This window comes from Crocodylus siamensis, chromosome 7, assembly GCF_052110815.1.
Source record: "Crocodylus siamensis isolate JL-2025a chromosome 7, ASM5211081v1, whole genome shotgun sequence".
NCBI classification, from domain to species: domain Eukaryota; kingdom Metazoa; phylum Chordata; order Crocodylia; family Crocodylidae; genus Crocodylus; species Crocodylus siamensis.
Window position 1 is genome coordinate 84924276 of NC_143401.1, and position 18311 is coordinate 84942586.

At 44.9% G+C, this 18311-nt stretch overlaps 1 protein-coding gene and 2 non-coding genes across 3 annotated transcripts in view; all 3 read left to right on the top strand.

Moving 5' to 3' along the window:
• The window catches only part of EIF3A (eukaryotic translation initiation factor 3 subunit A), a 38108-nt gene that overhangs the window by 5745 nt on the left and 14052 nt on the right, over positions 1-18311 (top strand). The window contains exons 4-12 of the mRNA XM_090056575.1: positions 8830-8993; positions 9326-9525; positions 10542-10750; positions 11481-11652; positions 11949-12053; positions 13327-13425; positions 14105-14221; positions 14914-15099; positions 17666-18013. Coding sequence (XP_089912701.1) covers positions 8830-8993; positions 9326-9525; positions 10542-10750; positions 11481-11652; positions 11949-12053; positions 13327-13425; positions 14105-14221; positions 14914-15099; positions 17666-18013 — 1600 coding nt within the window. The remainder of the gene's footprint in view (positions 1-8829; positions 8994-9325; positions 9526-10541; positions 10751-11480; positions 11653-11948; positions 12054-13326; positions 13426-14104; positions 14222-14913; positions 15100-17665; positions 18014-18311) is intronic.
• On the top strand, positions 13757-13889 carry LOC149860069 (small nucleolar RNA SNORA19). Its single transcript, XR_016443692.1, has one exon. It is a non-coding gene; the product is annotated as a small nucleolar RNA SNORA19 (small nucleolar RNA).
• On the top strand, positions 15218-15349 carry LOC149860070 (small nucleolar RNA SNORA19). Its single transcript, XR_016443693.1, has one exon. It is a non-coding gene; the product is annotated as a small nucleolar RNA SNORA19 (small nucleolar RNA).

Sequence of the window (18311 nt, forward strand, 5' to 3'; positions counted from 1 at the left end):
TTTCTGATATATTTTAGATAAAGCTTATTTTAGCTCTTCTGAGAATTATATTTTAAAATAGGTTTTTACTTACTAAACACTTGGTTCGTACTTTTGGGTGTTGGTTATGTTCAAGGGGTTTTGGAGTAAAATCAGTAATACTTTGAAGAGTGTTGCAGAACTGGCAAGTCTGTGGATCTCCTGGAGGTTTTAAATGTGGATTTAATTTTTGCACAGGTAATATTCTAGTATTCTTTTTAATACAACATTATAAAAGTAGATGATGTATCTAATTTTTAGTAATTAGGCTTGCAGTGACCAGTGGAGTCAGCAAATGAAGAACAGTGAATGAGGACGTTTATGAAAGTTTGTAGGAATTGGGGGGGGCGTTATTTAAAGGTAAGGACAAAGAAGAGTGCAATCACCAAGGTATTAATGAAGGAAATGTAGGATGCTGCAGGGACAGTTGTTTGGGACCTAATGAAAGCTATTTAGTCCATGATGTGTCATGTGATGGAACTTGCAGAAAAGATCTGAGGACCTAGAGATGCAGCTGGAGACCATGCAGAGTGTAAATGAGAAGTTGAGGACATGAGGGTGCAGAAAGAAGGGAAACGTTAGAAATGTGCTGAACAAAAGGGCTTGGATGGCAGACTCCTAGATGAGGAACCTAACCCTTGGAAGGGCATGAGTACTAGAATGAGGCAAAGGAAGAGACTAGCTAGCAGAAGAGAAACAGAATTGCAGAATCAGCTTGCTGTGCTGGAGAAAAAGAAGAGAAACTTCTGCCTTCCAGCTGTGGTGCGGAAGTGGCAGCAGCATAGATGCAGCTTTCAGCTTCCTAGCCCCAACACAGCTCTTCACGACCTGGAAGCTGTGCCCAGGATACAGCTGAGGAGCAGAGGGATGAGGAAAGAAGCTCTCTGCAGCATTGGCACAGTTCCCAGTTGCCTGGCCCTGGTGTGGGCACAGGGAAAGTCTCCAGCCACAGATGTACCACACAAGTGACCTGGCCTACGTTGGACCAGAGCTGGGTTGTTCTGGCTTGAAGCCTGAAAATTTGCCAGTCATTGATTTAAACTATCCTAGATAAGTGTTCATCTAACCTGCCCTTACAAGCATAATCTCCCCTGCTGGTCCCTCACAGATGCGCTCCTGGATAATTTTCTTAAAGAGCTTCCCCAGAACCGAGGTAAGACTAGTGGGCCTGTAGTTACCCGGGTACTTCTTCCTCTCCTTTTTGAAACTGGGGACCACTTTGGCCCTTTTCCAGTCCTTTGGCACCTGGCCAGAGTACCATGAGTGCTCGTAAGGCCATGCCAGGGGTCCCACAATGACCGCTGCCAATTCCCTCAACACCCTGGGGTGGAGATCATCTGGACCTACTGACTTGAACATGTCCGGCCCCATCAGAGGTTCACCAACTAGGTCCTCACTGACCCTAGGCCTGGATGTGCCTCTCCTGAGTCTGGTGGGGGGTATGTCTCGGTCCCTGGTCAGAAAAATAGAAGCAAAGAATTTGTTAAAGAGGTCAGCTTTACCATCTGGTGCAACCACCAGATTGCCAAGCATGTCCTGCACGGGCCCCATGTTACCCAGTCCTTGGGGCGCAGCAGGACGCAATTCCACTGCGCAGGAAGGTGGGAAAAGGGTCCAAGAAACCTTCATGGCTGAGGGCGGATATCCAGGCTGGCCTGAGGGCAAAGAAAAAAGCGTACTGGCGGTGGAAGCAGGGGGCAGGGACCAAGGAGGAGTACACCTCCCTGACCCAAGCTTGTAGGGATTTGGTAAGGAAGGCTGAAGCAGCACCGGAGCTTAGATTAGCTTCTGGGATTAAGGATAACAAAAAGTCCTTCTTCAAGTATATAGGTAGCAAGAAGAAGTCTCGGGGTAACATTGGACCCCTGCAGGGCAGGGCAGGGCAGTTGGTGACAGACGCGCGAGAGAAGGCAGAACTCTTCAAGAAGTTCTTTGCCTCCGTGTCCCTGTCTGCTGACAATGGGGTGCTCTCGGGTGATAGTGTAGAGAGGCCCAGGAAGGATGTGAGTCCCCCGACTGTTAGTTCAGACCTAGTTAAGGATTACCAGGAGGGCTTAGATGTATCCAGGTTGGCGGGCCCGGATGACCTTCATCCGCGGGTGCTGAGGGAATTGGCTGGTGTCATTGCGGAGCCATTGGCACGGCTGTTCAAGGACTCCTGGTGCTCGGGCCAAGTCCCTGAGAACTGGAAAAGGGCCAATGTGGTCCCTATTTTCAGGAAGGGGAGGAAGGAAGAGCCTGGCAACTACAGGCCAGTCAGCCTCACTTCTATCCTGGGGAAGGTCTTTGAAGAAATTATCAAGGGCCACATTTGTGAGAGCCCTGCAGGGGAAGTGATGTTGAGGGGTAACCAGCACGGGTTTGTGCCACGCCGATCCTGCCTGACTAACCTGGTCTCTTTCTATGACCGGGTAACAAAAAGTTTAGATGTGAAGGAGGAAGTCGATGTCATCTTGTTGGATTTCCAGAAGGCCTTCGACACAATCTGGTGGGCAAGCTGAGGGACTGCGGCATTGACGAATGCACGGTCACACAGGTGGCAAACTGGCTCCGGGGGCGCACCCAGAGGGTGGTGGTGGAAGGGTCGATGTCGACCTGGGAGGGTGTGGGCAGCGGAGTCCCCCAGGGCTCAGTCCTTGGGCCAGTGCTGTTCAATATCTTCATTAGCGACCTGGACGAGGGTGTGGAGAGCACGTGTTCAAGTTTGCTGATGACACCAAGCTGTGGGGTAAAGTGAATCCACCGGCGGGCAGGGACCGTATCCAGGCAGACCTGGATAGGTTGGAGAAGTGGGCAGATCTGAACAGGATGCAGTTCAACAAGGACAAGTGCAGAGTGCTGCACCTGGGGAGAGGGAACCAGCATTATGGTTATAGGTTAGGGGCTGATCCTCTCAGCAGCACAGAGGCAGAGAGAGATCTTGGAGTCAGGATTGATTCCAGGATGAATATGAGTCGCCAGTGCGATGAAGCAATAGGCAGAGCCAACCGCAGCCTGTCCTGCATCAACAGGGGCATCACTACCAGGTCCAGAGAGGTCTTGCTCCCCCTCTATGCGGCGCTGGTCAAGCTGCAGCTGGAGTCCTGTGTCCAGTGCTGGGCACCGCACTTCAAGAGGGACGTGGAGAACCTGGAGAGGGTCCAGAGGAGGGCCACGGGCTGGGCTGAGGGCCTCTGTGGCCACCCCTATGAGAAAAGGCTGAGGGACCTGAATCTCTTCAGTCTCCTCAAGAGGAGACTGAGGGGGGATCTTGTGGCTGCCTACAACCTTATCAGGGGCCAGCAGCAGGGACTCGGGGAAAGTCTGTTCCCCAGGGCCGGCCTTGGAGTCACTAGGAACAATGACCGCAAGCTGAGGGAGGAGAGGTTTAGGTTAGATATTAGGAAGAACTACTTCATTGTATGGGTGGCCAGAGCCTGGAATAGGCTTCCCAGAGAGGTGGTGCTCTCACCTTCCCTGGAGATCTTCAAGAGGAGACTGGACAGGGACCTGGCTGGGGTCTTATGACCCCTCCTACCCCCAGTGCTCCTTCCTGCCCCTGGCAGGGGGTCGGACTCGCTGATCTGTCTAGGTCCCTCCCGACTCATTGATTCTATGATTCTTTTTACTCCCTATGTATTTTAAAAAGGACTTGTTATCTTTGATCCTGGTTGCTAGTCCTAGTTCTGCCTTAGCCTTCCTAACAGCCCCCCTACAGTCTCGAGTAATGGAGGTATAATAATCCTTGGTGATGGCCCCTCCCTTCCACTGGGTGTATGCCTCCTTTTTAGCCTTTAGACGTTTCTGAATGTCTTTGGTGAGCCATGGGGGCCTTTGAGCACTTGTGCCCCCTTTGACTCGCATTGGGACTGTCACCCTTTGGGCTCGGAGGATCATTTCCTTAAGGAACGACCACTTGTCTTGGGCTCCCAACTCCCCTACCCTCTGGGACCTCAGTGCCTCCCGACTAATCTCCTTAACTCATTGAAATCGGCCTTCTTGAAGTTAAGGGGTGCTGCCGTGCTGCAGGCCTTTGACAGCCTGCACTGGATTCCAGTAGGTGATGATTGCTATCACCCAGGTGGTCAAGAGCCCACAGTCCCCTCACCAGGTCGTCACCTGTGGCCAGGACCAGGTCTAGCAAGGCATTTCCTCTGGGGGGCTGTGCACCTCCTGGGTTAGGTGGAGGTCCTGTATCTTTGCTAGGAACCTATGTGAGGACTCCTCCCAGCAGATGTCCAGGTAGTTTAGGTCACCCATGACGACCACGTCCCTTGAGCTAACTGCCTCTGCAAGCTGACCTTTGTTCCCCATTCTATCCTGCCTGAACAGTGTGTAGCCCTTGATGTTTACCACTCAATCGTGGGTTGAATCCCACCAGCTTTCAGTGAGCCCCACTATGTCCAGGTTTGTGTTTAGCTAGCAGGAGGGCAAGTTTCTCCTGCTGTTCCCCATCCTACGAGCATTAGCGTAAAGGCATTTAAGGCCTCCTATAGGTGCATGCATCTTCCTCCTGATCCCAAGACTATTTGGACCCCTGTTACTTACCTGGGTACTTACTGTGCTTGTCACCTGTCTTGGCTGGGAGGTGTCCTCACGACCCCCTGTGGCCCCATCCCCTGGCGAAGTTAGTTTAAAGCATGCTGCATGAGATCAGCCAACCTGGAAGAGTAGACATGCTTGCCTTTAGGGGAGAGGTGAAACCCATCCCACCTGAGCATGCCCCCTGAGTGAAAATGCGGGTTTTTCTCAAGGAACCCGAGGCCTGTCTCGTAGCACCAACTCTGAAACCGCTGGTTGACCACTCAGATGCAGGCCTTATGGCGCCATCCGCATCTACTTACTGGGAGAATACCACTTGCGCCCCTGTCTGCTTGAGCTTGGCCCCAAGGGCCTCGTAGTCCTTCGTGATGTGGTCTGGACTGCCCCCCGTTGCATCATTTGTTCCCATGTGGATTAGGACCATGGGGTACTGGTGAATGAGGGTTGAATGAGGTCCAGGATCATGCTTGTAACATCCTGAATTCGAGCCCCAGGCAGGCAGCAGACCATGTCATGGGGTTGGGTTGGCAGATGGGACCCTCTGTTCCCCTCAGGATTGAGTCTCCGACGATGAGGACTCGGCGTTTCTTCCTTCTGGTGTTCTGTCATTGCTCAGACTATGCCGTGCCTAGAGTGGCACCATTGTCCCTGGAGGCATCCACTTTGACCTTCTCCAAGGCTGCCAAGGCCTTGAATCTGTTCCCCAGCTGTACCTGGGGAGCTGCCACTACACTAGCCTGAGCAGCCCTGGTTCTGGTGGTCACCTTCTGCCATTCATCTTCTATGCGTCTTTCCCGCAAGGTCTGTCTGCTGGAAGACTGATCCTGCAGAGAATGGAAACAGGTGTCAATTTTATCCACTGCAGCCCTGATCCCTTGTAGTATGCTCACCTCAGCCCGGAGCTCCTTCACCTGCTCCTCCAGGACCCGAAGTCGGATACAAAAGGGACAGGCAAGGTAGCCTCCAAACCCCTCCCCCACCCGCGGCCTCTGTGTCCCCTCCAGGCAGCCCCCACAGACAGGGGGGTGGGCGTCGACCCCACCATGGGCTCCGTCTGGGTGGAGGCCTCAGAAAAGCCCAAGGTAGGTGGCATCACCAGGGCGGGGTCCCCAGCGGCTGCCCTCCGCATCCTTACCACCAGGACGTGGTCCCTAGTAGCTGCTCCCTCTGTTCTTACCATGTCCATGGACCTGTGAGTCTTCCTCTCTTGCTGGAGACTCCTTCCCGGCTACTGCTACAGGCCTGCTTTGCATGAGCACCGGTGCAAACGCGGCACGTCCTTACAGAGCGCACGGCTTGGGAGCACAGCTCCCTGCCAGCTCAGTTAAGAGGGATCGGGGGGACTTCCCTTCCGGATCCTTTGCAGCTGTGCTGGCTTCCCTGCCCCACTTACCTTTTGAGGGTCTGCCGTCGTTGCCTCTGCTGCTGCTGGTGAGTACAGGGGGCACACATGCACCCACTTCAGACTCAAGCCCCAACCCCAAGAATTGAATTGGGAGACCAAATAAAAGCTCCAAATTGATACGAAGCATCCAAAATTGATTCAGAAAAGCTTTGGAAAAGATTCGAGTGATTCGGAGATTTGGCCATAGACTAATAAGGCAGCTGACAGCTGCCTCCAGCTGGGAAGTCTTTTGGGGGAACGGGGAGGGATTGGGGCTGGGGGAGGAACAAGCTGTCCAGCCGGGGTGCGGGGGCACGTTAGTGTGGGAGTGGGTGGGGTGCAGGCACAGCAGTGCTGGGAGTGGGGGCTCTGCCCTCCTGCTTCTTGTCCAGCTGGGGTGGTGGGGGGATGGGATGCTGGCATGGCTCACTCCAGGTGGAAGGGGGCAAGCGGCAGCAGGGAAGAGCCCCTGGTCCCAGTGATGATGCGGGTGAGGCAGCCCTGGGAACAGGGGCTGTGCTGTGCTGCCACCCGGAGCGAGCCGTGCCTGCATCACACCCCCCCCGCTATGCCAGCTGGGGAAGTGGCAGCAGAGTGGCTCGCCTGCGCTGGGGCAGAGGCAGGCACAGCTGGAGGAGCCATGAGAGAAGCCCCCATAGCTGCCTGGCCCAGCCTCCTGGCACTTAAAAAAACCCCAAAAACCCAAAATACCCCATATTCACCGGCTCTGGCAGCAGGGGTTGGGGCCTCTGGGTGCTTGTGACAGAGTTCTGCGGGGTAGTGGGGGGCAGCAGGGATTCCCCCCCCTCGCCCGCCTGGCACCTGCACGGCAGCTGCCCCATGCCACAGGTGCAGTGCGACTCAGCAGGGTGCTTCGCAGTGTCTAGGAGCTGGGGTGGCTCCACATGTCAGCTGGAGCCCAGCACCGCTCGGCCCCAGTGGTCCCGGCTCCCAGACAATGTGCAGCACCCTGTGCAGCCATGCTGCACCCATGTCATGGGGCAGCTGCTGCGCAGGTGCCAGGCGGGGGTGTGATTCCTGCTGCCCCATGCTGCGTGGGTTGGTGGGGGGGTGGCTCTGCCAGAAGTGTCCAGAGGCCTCAATCACTGCTTCTGCTGCCAGTGAGTGCAGGGTTTTTTTTTTCTGTTTTTATTTTAAATGCCGGGAGGCTGGGGCTAGTCGGGGGATGTGGCTGGGCAGGGCAGCCATGGGGGCTGCTTCTGTGGTTCTCCCCGGCCAATCCAAATCACCGAATCGGCATCAAATCTTCCACAGCCAATTTGGCTGAAATGATTCAGGACAGTGATCTGAATCTCAGAACTGAATCGCTGTCCTCTGAATTGGAATCCAAATCAAATGCTTCCCTATTTGCACAAGCCTAATAATTATAGGCAGCTGCTGCTTAGTGCTCTTAATTGGTTCCTGAAAAACCGAGCGTTAAGCAAAATGAGCATTAAATGAAACCTCAAGTATTTGACAACCCCAGGTGGTGACCACAGTTGTTTTTAATGACCCAAGATGGCACCCATGAGCGTTATAACGAAACTGAGTGCTAAGTGAAATCAGGTATCAATTTAAAATAAGCATTATTGCGAAATAGCAGTCAGTGAAACAGTGTTAAACGGGGGTTGCCTATACTGTATACATGTGAGAGGCTCTAGAACAGCTCTGCTGTAGGAGTAGTGGGGGCAAGAACCCTAAATATGCATACCGTGGAGCTTAGTCAGTGTTTGAAAACAATTACATGATAGCAAGGGCCTGGACTCTGATGCAAGAGATCCCTGTCCCTCCTAGTCCTACATTTCTGTGTAAGGGGGAATCTAATTCAAGTAATCTAAACATTAAACTGCTTGACCATACTGTCTCATTTTATCTCTGACACTAGGGTTTCTTAGGGTGAGAACTTTTATTGGATGAACTGTGTAGTTGGGATACAGTTATACAAGTTTTTACCCAATCAAGAATGTCTTGGATTTTATAGTTTGGTTAACTCTATCCCAACTATACAAATTCTATTTTATCATAAACACTTGTGTTCAGTAATGCTGGTTATGGAATTTGCCAGGTAGGCAGCATAGTTGCTTAATTTTGATTTACATACAGGTATTTTTTTGCATTTTTATAATTGTTTTAATAATCCTGAAATTAAATACATTTATCTTGTATTCTCACAACTTATTTGCATTTCTGTTTTTAGTATGCTTAAAGGTGGGTAAGCAGATAGTAAAATTGTCACTGTGTATCTTTTAGACTTTTGGAATGTACCTTTTCATATTGCGTAGAGTTATGGGTAAAGCTGATGACCTGTTGTGGAAATTGTTGAATTTGGTTTATTCTGTTCCTTAAGCAACATCACAGTATACATTTTTATGTTGTCTACATGTCAGTAGATATTAAAATTATTAAAAAGACTTGAGGCAGTCCTGAAGCTGCTGGTCCCTCTAGTAGTATTGCGGGCAAGTCAAGGAAGAAATATGTACCAGTAAAAGAATACCAAATACCAGATATTTGAATGTAGTATAGGATCAGTCTATTCCTGTCTTGTTGGGAGCAGGGAGTAATTTGTAGATGAGAACCTCAAAGGGTCTACTTCTGCCTAGTGCTGTGAGGGACGACAAAAAACCAAGGAAACCTGGGTCTTCCTGACTGCTAGGCAGACTTCTAACTTAGTTTTGTAGGGTGTACCCTAAAATTAATCTAGGTTTGAATCTGAACCCGCATAGAATTATTTTTTCAAGTTTTCATGATGGTCAACCTTTTAGGACAATGTGGAAAAGGTTATAACCACATTTTTGGTAGCTGTTCAGGTTCTTTTGGCTTTTTTTGTAGATTCTTGTAAGAGAGGAAATGAGATGAGAAGATAGGAATTGTGAGAACTAACATTGCTTTTTTATTCTTGATTGTAGTGTTCTCTTAAGTGCTGTAAGTGGGGAAGACACTCAAGATCGTACTGATCGCCTGCTTTTGACACCTTGGGTTAAATTTCTATGGGAATCATACAGACAGTGTTTGGACCTTCTTCGAAACAATTCTAGAGTGGAACGCCTCTACCATGATATTGCACAACAAGGTAAAATGATAGGGTGAAATATAAATTATGATGAGACTGAGGCCGTGGACAGGTGTTTGTACCTAGTGGTAAGAATTTATGTGAGATTCCTACTGCTAGAAGACAGCCCAGGAGCTGGGGCATGCATGAATGCATTCCAGACCACCTGGCTGGAGAGCTACACAGGCAAAATCCCTGGCAGCTCACCTCTGCATGGGCTATTGGAGACCTGGGTTACTAATCAAGGTTGTTTGAACAACTTGACTTTTATGTTCTAATGCAGTTTGAGTCAGTGGGTAGATTAAAAATCCTTATTCAATACCACTCACCTTGTACATCATTTATTTTCACAGCTTTTAAGTTCTGCTTGCAGTACACTCGTAAGGCCGAGTTCCGTAAACTCTGTGATAACCTGAGAATGCATCTAGGGCAGATCCAACGCCATCATAACCAAAGTACAGCAATCAACCTCAATAATCCGGAGAGCCAGTCTATGCACCTGGAAACGAGGCTGGTACAACTGGACAGTGCTATTAGCATGGAACTATGGCAGGTATATATCAGGACTTTGTACTTGTATGTAGACCCATGATTCCAAAGTCTTTAGAAGCTTCAGTGCCAAACTGGCATGAATTTATTCCATTGTGCATACTCTAAGGATAACTTTTTGATAGATAGATAGATATAGATACAGAGATATAGATTTAAATGTTATTATCTTGAATCTATATGTATGTATCCATATTGAGTATCAAATATCTAGTGTTCTTAATGTTGTATAGAAGCAGCAACTTAAAACAAGCTACTACCAGTAATAATTTTTTCTTTATGAGCACTGTTTGATGGCAGAAATGGGTGAAAAATCAAAAGAGGTAACCCTCTCACCTTCAAAGATTTACATTTTCCATAGCTACAGATCACTTTATACGCACTCAGTAGGGACCTTAATCTATGATGGAGGTCCCTTTTTGTACTTCTGTGTAAGGCCCAGAAGTGTGATTGTTTAGAGCCTTTGCTAACATGTGACAGTAAAACTACTCCAAGAGGCTTATTTCTTTAGTGCTGTCAAGGGAAAACAGTTCCAAATATAAGGGTTTTTACTTTGTCTTAATGCCATTTCCAAATTTTGTGAGTCTTCAGTTGTTTCCTTTTTAGGGGTTCATAGGTCCTTTTATAGTATGGTGAATCTAAGTAATTTCTGAGAGTGCTTTAAACTTTCTTGAGATGTTGTTTACACATCTGATGGGTGTCCTGGTTTTGTGTAGAGATAGTGAAAGTCAGCTAGTAGAACTGGTCAGAAGAATTTTAAAATTGTTGGGGTTTCATGCCGGGTCAGGGAGCAACAAATTTCCCAAACATCAAAATGGTCCAAAATCGATTTTTTTGCCCACCTTTAGGACACAAATGTATAGGATTTGTAGTTAGTTCAGTGTGGGTGGTAGAGTTGCATATGCACAACTTTAATTACCAGCTATGTATTGGAATTAATGATTTGGCGAATGCAAATTTATAACTTTTTTATTTGTTTGCAATAACTTATTTAAAAAAAATCATTCTTTTTTTTTTTAGGAAGCTTTCAAGGCAGTGGAGGATATTCATGGGCTCTTTTCTCTGTCTAAGAAACCACCCAAACCCCAGTTAATGGCAAACTACTATCACAAAGTTTCAACTGTTTTCTGGAAATCTGGAAATGCTCTCTTCCATGCATCCACACTTCATCGACTTTATCATTTGTCAAGAGAAATGAGAAAGAATCTCACACAAGAGGAGATGCAAAGGTGGGGAAAGATGCTTAATCTGATTCCTAGCTCCTTATTTTAAACACTTAAGCAAAAATCAATTAAATCAAGTCTGAAAAGAAGTAGATGGAATATGTGTTTGAGAGAGGGCTGGCATCAGATGTAAGCAACCTTTATTAAAGGAGTAAGTACTGACTGCCTTGAACAACTTGCGTAAGGAGGACGTTTAACAAAGATTATAAATTCAGAGAGCAGCGGGACTTCCTGAATTCTGTTTCTGCTGATTGCGAATCTGAGTAAGTCCCTAAGTGTCTGCAGCCATTTCTAGATCACAAACTTACCGTGCCTAGCAGTGGTGACTAGCAGTGGTGACTTCAGAAATACCCCACTGGTCTTCATGCCTGGTTCCTGTGCCTTCCAGTCAGTGAGGAGTGTTATTGTGCAATGCCAATGGTGAATTGTTTTGCAAAATTAGACTAAAATGGTTCCGGCTACATGCCTATTATTTGGGTATTGTATAGCATTTTGGTATTTAAAGAGGAGTATTACATAAATTCTCATGTACTGAATGCCAATACTGAAGTGCCAAGGTGTTTTGTTTTCTGCTGTTGCTTTTATTTTGACATGGAATAGTTTTGAAAGAATAAATAATTTGCTTCTTTGTTCTTGCATTGATTGGGTGCTTCTGTCTCCAATTTGAATTTATTAGAAACTTAGTAATTAATGATTCTTTCACTGTTGATGGTTTCTGATCATGCTTCATTAACAGGATGTCTACCAGAGTCCTTCTGGCCACACTGTCAATCCCTATAACTCCTGAGCGAACAGATATTGCTCGTCTTCTGGATATGGACGGCATTATTGTTGAAAAACAGCGACGTCTGGCAACATTGCTGGGCCTCCAGGCCCCACCTACACGTGTCAGTCTTATTAATGATATGGTAAGTAAAAGTGTTTGGTGGAAGGGGTTAACTAAATTTATATTTTGTCTCTAAAGCAGCTGTCATAGGATGCGGAACAACAGTTTGCAATGTAGTATGTTAAAGCTTTTTCGTTTGATCCTCTATTTGTAAATGGAAATTGTTCCATAAATCATAAACACTTTAATTAAACATTATATTGAGGCAAGTATGTTACTTATTTTACTTCCTAGCTACAAAGCTGCTGGATATAAAGTCAAATTGATCAAAGAAGTATTTATCTTGAGAAAATATTTTTTTGATTTTGTTGGTTCCAGGTAAGGTTCAACGTGGTGCAATATGTAGTCCCAGAAGTGAAGGAACTTTACAATTGGCTTGAAGTAGAATTCCACCCCCTAAAGCTGTGTACCCGTGTAACCAAGGTAAGTCCTGTAGCTGCATATGGAGAATCACTAGTTTGTGTAGTTGGTTCATATAAATATTAATTTGTTATAAAAGTCATCTGGTTTATCATTGGTCAGGGTTATGGATGTCACTTGGCCATGTCCATTATTGCATACTGTTATACGAGCACATCACTGTAAATGATGCATCAAGTAGTCTTTAAAAGCAATTTTAACCTCTCAGCTCCCTCAACACTTGTAATTATATGGTTTTTTTAATTATCTGAACACTGAAATTTGCTCCAGCATGGGACATTTTTGGTGGTGAAAGTGACCTTGGGGGGAGGTAGTTGATTGAACTGTTGGTGACTCTCTTTCTTGCCATCATAAAGAGATTCTGAATTTCAGCTCTGGGGGAGAGGGAAAGTCTGAAACAGCTGTTTGTGTCTGGCACAGAATGGCTAAGGACAGAAATTACATATAAACTGGTATAGGTGATTGGAAACTGGTTCATATCTGTAACACAATAGAATTTTGGTGCCCGAAGACTACTTCCAGAGTGGGCAAAACCAGTTCAAAATAAACCTGGGTGGATGTAGTATCGGACTTAACTGATTTAGGTTAAATTGGTTTATTGAACTTCTCTTCCAGATCCCTTTCAGATTCAATTAAACTCACAGTTCTCCAGCATCCCAGGATGCTTTGCACCTCCCCTGCAAACCCCCTTTGCAGGTTGGCAGGCTAGACTTGGCTTAAGCTGTCTGCTCCAGCCAAGCATGCTGTAGCCTGTTCCGCCCTGCCCCCGCTTCTGGCCTGAGCTACTACAGGCATGTTGCTGCATTTCTGGAATAAAAATGAATGTCTGTTCATTTGCGTATCAGTTCAGTCTGTGGAGCTTGAACTAACTTGCAAAGACGAATTTGGCTTTTTGACTGTCTGTACTTATCCTAAGAGTCAATACATGCTTAGTAAGCAGAATTTGTCTAATTTCCACAAATCCTGGAGCACAGAATGGTTTTTCTCTGTTTCTGTGAGAACAAAGATATTTGATATGCTAACAAATAACACAAGAAAAGTTAGCAGTGTGATTAAGGTAGTCAGTCAGTCACTTTTGTGCAAAACCTATTAAGTGCCTATTATATAAAACACAGCAGTGAACTTTTGAAAAGACTCTTAGTACAGAATCTTTGATAGGTACACCTTACTTCATGAGTTGTAAAATTGAGCTTATTCTGGAGTGTCATTTGTTTCACTTTGTCAAGCTGAATGGTTTTTTTGGACCCTTAGATAAAATAATCTGGGTATTATGCAGGTCCTGAATTGGGTGAAAGATCAAGCTGAAAAGGAACCTGAACTGCAGCTCTATGTCCCACATCTGCAAAACAATACCATTCTTCGACTCCTGCAGCAGGTATGGCCAAACAGAGAGCATGCTCACAGTGCTGTATAGTTTAGGGAAAGCTTTGGATTGGTGTTTAGCTAAAAGTTTTGATGTCCAAGGAAAAATTTTTCTTTGAATATTTAGTATGACATTGGGGGAGAGTTTTCCAGCATACATGCTTCCTACCTCCATATGTTTTTGTTTTGGATTAAATTATTAGGCACAACTCTAGCATGTCTTATTAATAGTGGCTGCATAGTATGGTATGTATTTTGTATAGGCTTTTTATTTCTTTATCTTTGAAGTCTTATCATATCTGTTTGTTTCTAGTAGGCTTCTTTTCTTTGTCTTGTTTTGCCAAATGCACATTTCATTGACCTGCCCTCTTTGCAAGTGGTGAGCAGTGTTATTTCTGATGTGCTAAACAAACAGTTGAAGGCTAATTAACAGCATTGCTACATATAGCTACTGTTGTCAGTCTCCTTCAGACAAATAGTATAGGATCATGTGACCTTCCTGAATAAAGTTTGAATAAAGTCCAGGAAGAAAATCTTAAAGGAACTTAGATAAAATGTAAATTCATCTCATCTTGATGATCTGTTACCTACCTATCTTTTATTAGGCTAGCTTTACAACATGTGCAGCAATTTTAATATATTATATTTTCATTTTTAATGGGCAAGAGACTAAATGTTCTTTTTTTGTGCAGGTGGCCCAAATTTATCAAACCATCGATTTTTCTCGTCTGGCTACCCTTGTTCCCTTTGTCGATGCTTTCCAGCTGGAACGTGCTATTGTAGATGCAGCCAGACACTGTGACTTGCAAGTAAGTGTTATAAATACCCTCCTGTAAAAGCATGTATTAATAGTTTTCCTTGTGCTGAACAAGCTGTGGGGCTGGATGAAAGCTAGCTAGCTTGATGATCCACTTAGATAAGACAGGCTTGATGCTGGTGGACTGGAAAGAAGTAATCATTGTAAGTGGTGCAAGTGATGTCAATCAATTGATTTAAAAAAAAAAATAAAAAAAAAAATAGTTGCTTACCTAGAGTAACAGAGGAGTGCACTTCATAAATAAAAAACATTTATGCCACTGGAACCTGGGCAGGGGCAATGTCCTCTTGCTGCAGGGGTAGGGAGCTCCCTGTACAGGGAGAGTTTCCTGCCCAGCCCAGAGCTGGCTGGGACCTGCAGCTCAGAGAAACAATTCTGCACCTCCTCCAGGAGACGGCTCTCCTGGCCCAGTGCTCCCTGTCAGCCCCTGGGCTAGCACCCAGAGGGAGCCTAGAGCTCCCCCTAGCTGCTGCAGGGGGCCAGTGCAGGGGCAGGAACAGACTGCTGCCAGGAGCAGCAATTCTGCTCCCAAATGGATGCGTATGTAGATGCCTGCCCAAGGTGGGTTTACTTTGAAGTAATTTACTCTGGAGTAAACCCATTCAGCAATATTTGCACGTGTAGATGTGCACAGTGATGTCCTATTCACCTTCTTAATCATGGGGTTCTTTAATTTACGTAAAGGTTCGCCTTGATCATACCTCTCGAAAATTGAGTTTTGGATCAGATTTGAACTATTCTACTCGAGAAGATGCTCCACTTGGTCCTCAGCTGCAAAGCATGCCTTCTGAGCAAATTAGAAATCAGCTCACTGCTATGTCTTCTGCTCTTGCTAAGGCTCTTGAAGTTATTAAACCCCCTCACTTGTTGGTAAGTATTTTTAAACTTGGAAAACTTCAACAAATATTGTTAATTCATGAACAAAATAGTGTAATGCATACCTGATATCCTTGTACAACCTCTGTACAGCTGTTTCTTGCCAAATCAAATGCACATTTCATTGACTTGCTTTCAGAATAGTGATGAGCAGTGTTATTTCTGATGTGCTAAAAAAACTATTGGAGGTTAATTAGCAACATGACTATATGTAGTTATTGCTGCCAGTCCCCTTCAGACAAATCAGCTGATCAAGTTCAATATGTACAAATTTAATGTAGAAGTACAGGTTTCCCTCGCTTTATGAGAGTTCTGCCTATGTGAATTTGCTGTTATGTGATGACCCTTTTTATAGCAAAAATTTGTTATATGCAAGATAAATTCACTCTCATGCAATCGGCGTGGTGGAAGCCCGCAGAGAGCTGCATTGTGGGAGTGATGTACAGTGTACAGCTGTACAGTGCATTGTAGAGTGATGTGCACCAAAATATAGTCTGCATTGTGGATCTGTGCTCCTCACTCGTTGTCTGACATGTATTTCTGTTGTTGCCATCTCCATTATGATAGTGCCCTGTGCTTGTGTGCACTGTCTGCTGTTGGTGAGTACCAAAATTGTCTTGTAAAAGCGGTAGAAATGGGTCTGGGGGTCAGTACAGTCGAGATCTTTCAACATATCTCTATTTGTTACATTGTAAAGTGGATTCCCTGTATGCAAATTTGAGTTATGCACTGTTTTCTAGGAACGCATGTACAGCATAAAGCAAAGGAAACCTGTAATGTGATTATTCGTGGGAAAAGCTAAATGTATTTTATGCAACTGAGACAGTGAAAGAATGCTGTCTCCACCCTTGTAATTGCACTAGATTTTCTGGGTTAGCCCGATATAATTGTTTTGGAGCTGTGAGTACTTCCTCAGCATTAGCTTTCCTATGACACATTAGGCGGTCTATAAGTAGTTACGTTAAAGAAGCTCTGCTAGGTTTTGATTAGTCAAAATTTTGACTGTGTTCTTTTTTTCTTTTTTAGTACTGTGTTGCTCTGTCTCTTCCTCCTGTTCCTTAGCAGCTACTCTTACATTCCTTAGCACTGTGGCATTTGTTTTTAATAGTTATAATGAGTGATATTTGAATACTTTTGAATTGATTGAAAACATAAGAAACTAAGAGTGTAGTATTTTAAAACATAAGGAAGGTGTCAGCCTGACTTCCAGCAATGCCCTCTCCATCTTGCAGCATGAGAGAAGCTAGCAATTCCCAAATGCAGCCAGTCAGTTCTTGTGTGGTCACATTATTAAAGACTCTGTCAGTGTGTGCATGAGGGACAGAATTAAGATTGCCAGGGAGAGATTTGTCAGGGGTTTTTTTGTGAAGAAAAAAATCATTTTTCTGAATTTTTGCACATATTGTATCAGATTGCTCTTCGGAATTGTCATTGTGACAGACGTGGAATGCAGTCTCGCAACAGAACCTAGAAACCGTGAGCTAAAGCTTTTGCTGCCTAAAAATTGGCTTCCTTCCTCCTCCCCTTGGGGATGGTGACTATTAGTTGAATTTCAGCTTCTACCTGTGGTATCACGTCTTTCCAGGTTCTCCAAAGTTTTTCATACAAAAAAGTGGCGAGTCAAAACCTGATATTGCCGATATTCTTACTTTTGAGTTAGTGTTTACTGGTCAAAAAGAAGTAAATGGCAAATGTACTTTTGCTTTGCAGTAATGTTTTGAGAAGGGATGGCTCTTGGAATGTAAAGTATTAATACGTACTGTCCTAGCAATGTGCTGCCTTCAGAGTTTGTGTTCAGTAGAGTCCTTTTATCTATGCTGTTTCATCTGCATGTAACTGCAAAACGTTAAAGATGGCTGCTTGCATATTTAAGTACTAGTAGTGGTTGCCATAGTAACCTTTTCATAGCTTTCTCAGGATTGGTTCCAAAGCTTAGTTGAGTCAATAGGGGTCTCCCTAGCTATTCCAATGGGTATCTAATTATGTATGCCATCTGTAACTTCCAAGTTCTTATGTTATGACTTGCTACGCAGACCCAGTCATGCACAGCGAAAGTTAAAATAATGATAGTGGTATTTAATATATTTCATTTTTAACAATCTTAGGAAAAGTTGCCAGTTTCTCGTCAAGTATTTTTCCTGTAGGTAAAAAGTCAATTGAAAAAAAGGACTAATAATCTAATTTGTTACTGGCACCTGATAGATCCTGGTTGAAATGTTTAGTGTTATTGTACAAATAGTTTCAATATGATGCGTGGCAACATCACGTTCCAATTCACTATGTAAAATACATATTGTGAAGTTACCCAGAACTTATGTTCGCTGAGCATACTCTTCAGCATTTAGTTTAAAACATTTCTGTCTAACATTTGTAATGTTTTTAAAATAACGTAATTTTGTTATGATATTTGGCTAATGGGTTTTGGACAATTTTCTTTAAAGGACCTTAGAGCCTAATCTTGAAGTCTTGGTTTCAGTGTTTTAACTTTTTCATGACTGATCCCTTTTAAAGAGATGCTTGCTGTCTCTTGTTCTTAACTCATCCATTCATTTTCATTTAGCAAGAGAAGGAGGAGCAACATCAGATGGCTGTTAATGCTTACTTAAAAAATTCAAGGAAAGAGCATCAACGTATCCTTGCTCGTCGTCAAACTATAGAAGAGAGAAAGGAGCGTCTTGAAAGTCTAAACATTCAGCGTGAAAAAGAAGAGCTGGAGCAACGTGAAGCTGAACTACAAAAAGTTCGTAAAGCTGAGGAAGAAAGGCTGCGCCAGGAGGCAAAGGAGAGAGAAAAGGAGCGTATTCTGCAGGAGCATGAACAAATCAAAAAGAAAACTGTTAGAGAACGGTTGGAACAGATCAAGAAGACTGAACTGGGAGCCAAGGCATTCAAAGATATTGATATTGAAGTAAGCAATTCTTTGGCGTATCAAATTTTTCTAGGTGCTTGAACAACTAACTTTCATGTTCTCCATCTGCTTTGTTCTCTCATTGCTATATGCAAGAAAATCATTTTCCCATTTAAAAATGAGACTGCATTTGGGCGATTTTAAATATCTGATTTTGCTCAACCTCTGGAGTAAAACTGAACACTGAGCTTGACTAGAAGCTGTGTTCTAGTAGGAATGAAGGGCATTTTTTGAGAGGAGTCTGACGACTTCCTCTGTCTAGCTGTTTACGTAGCAAAAAAGACTTGACATAGACATC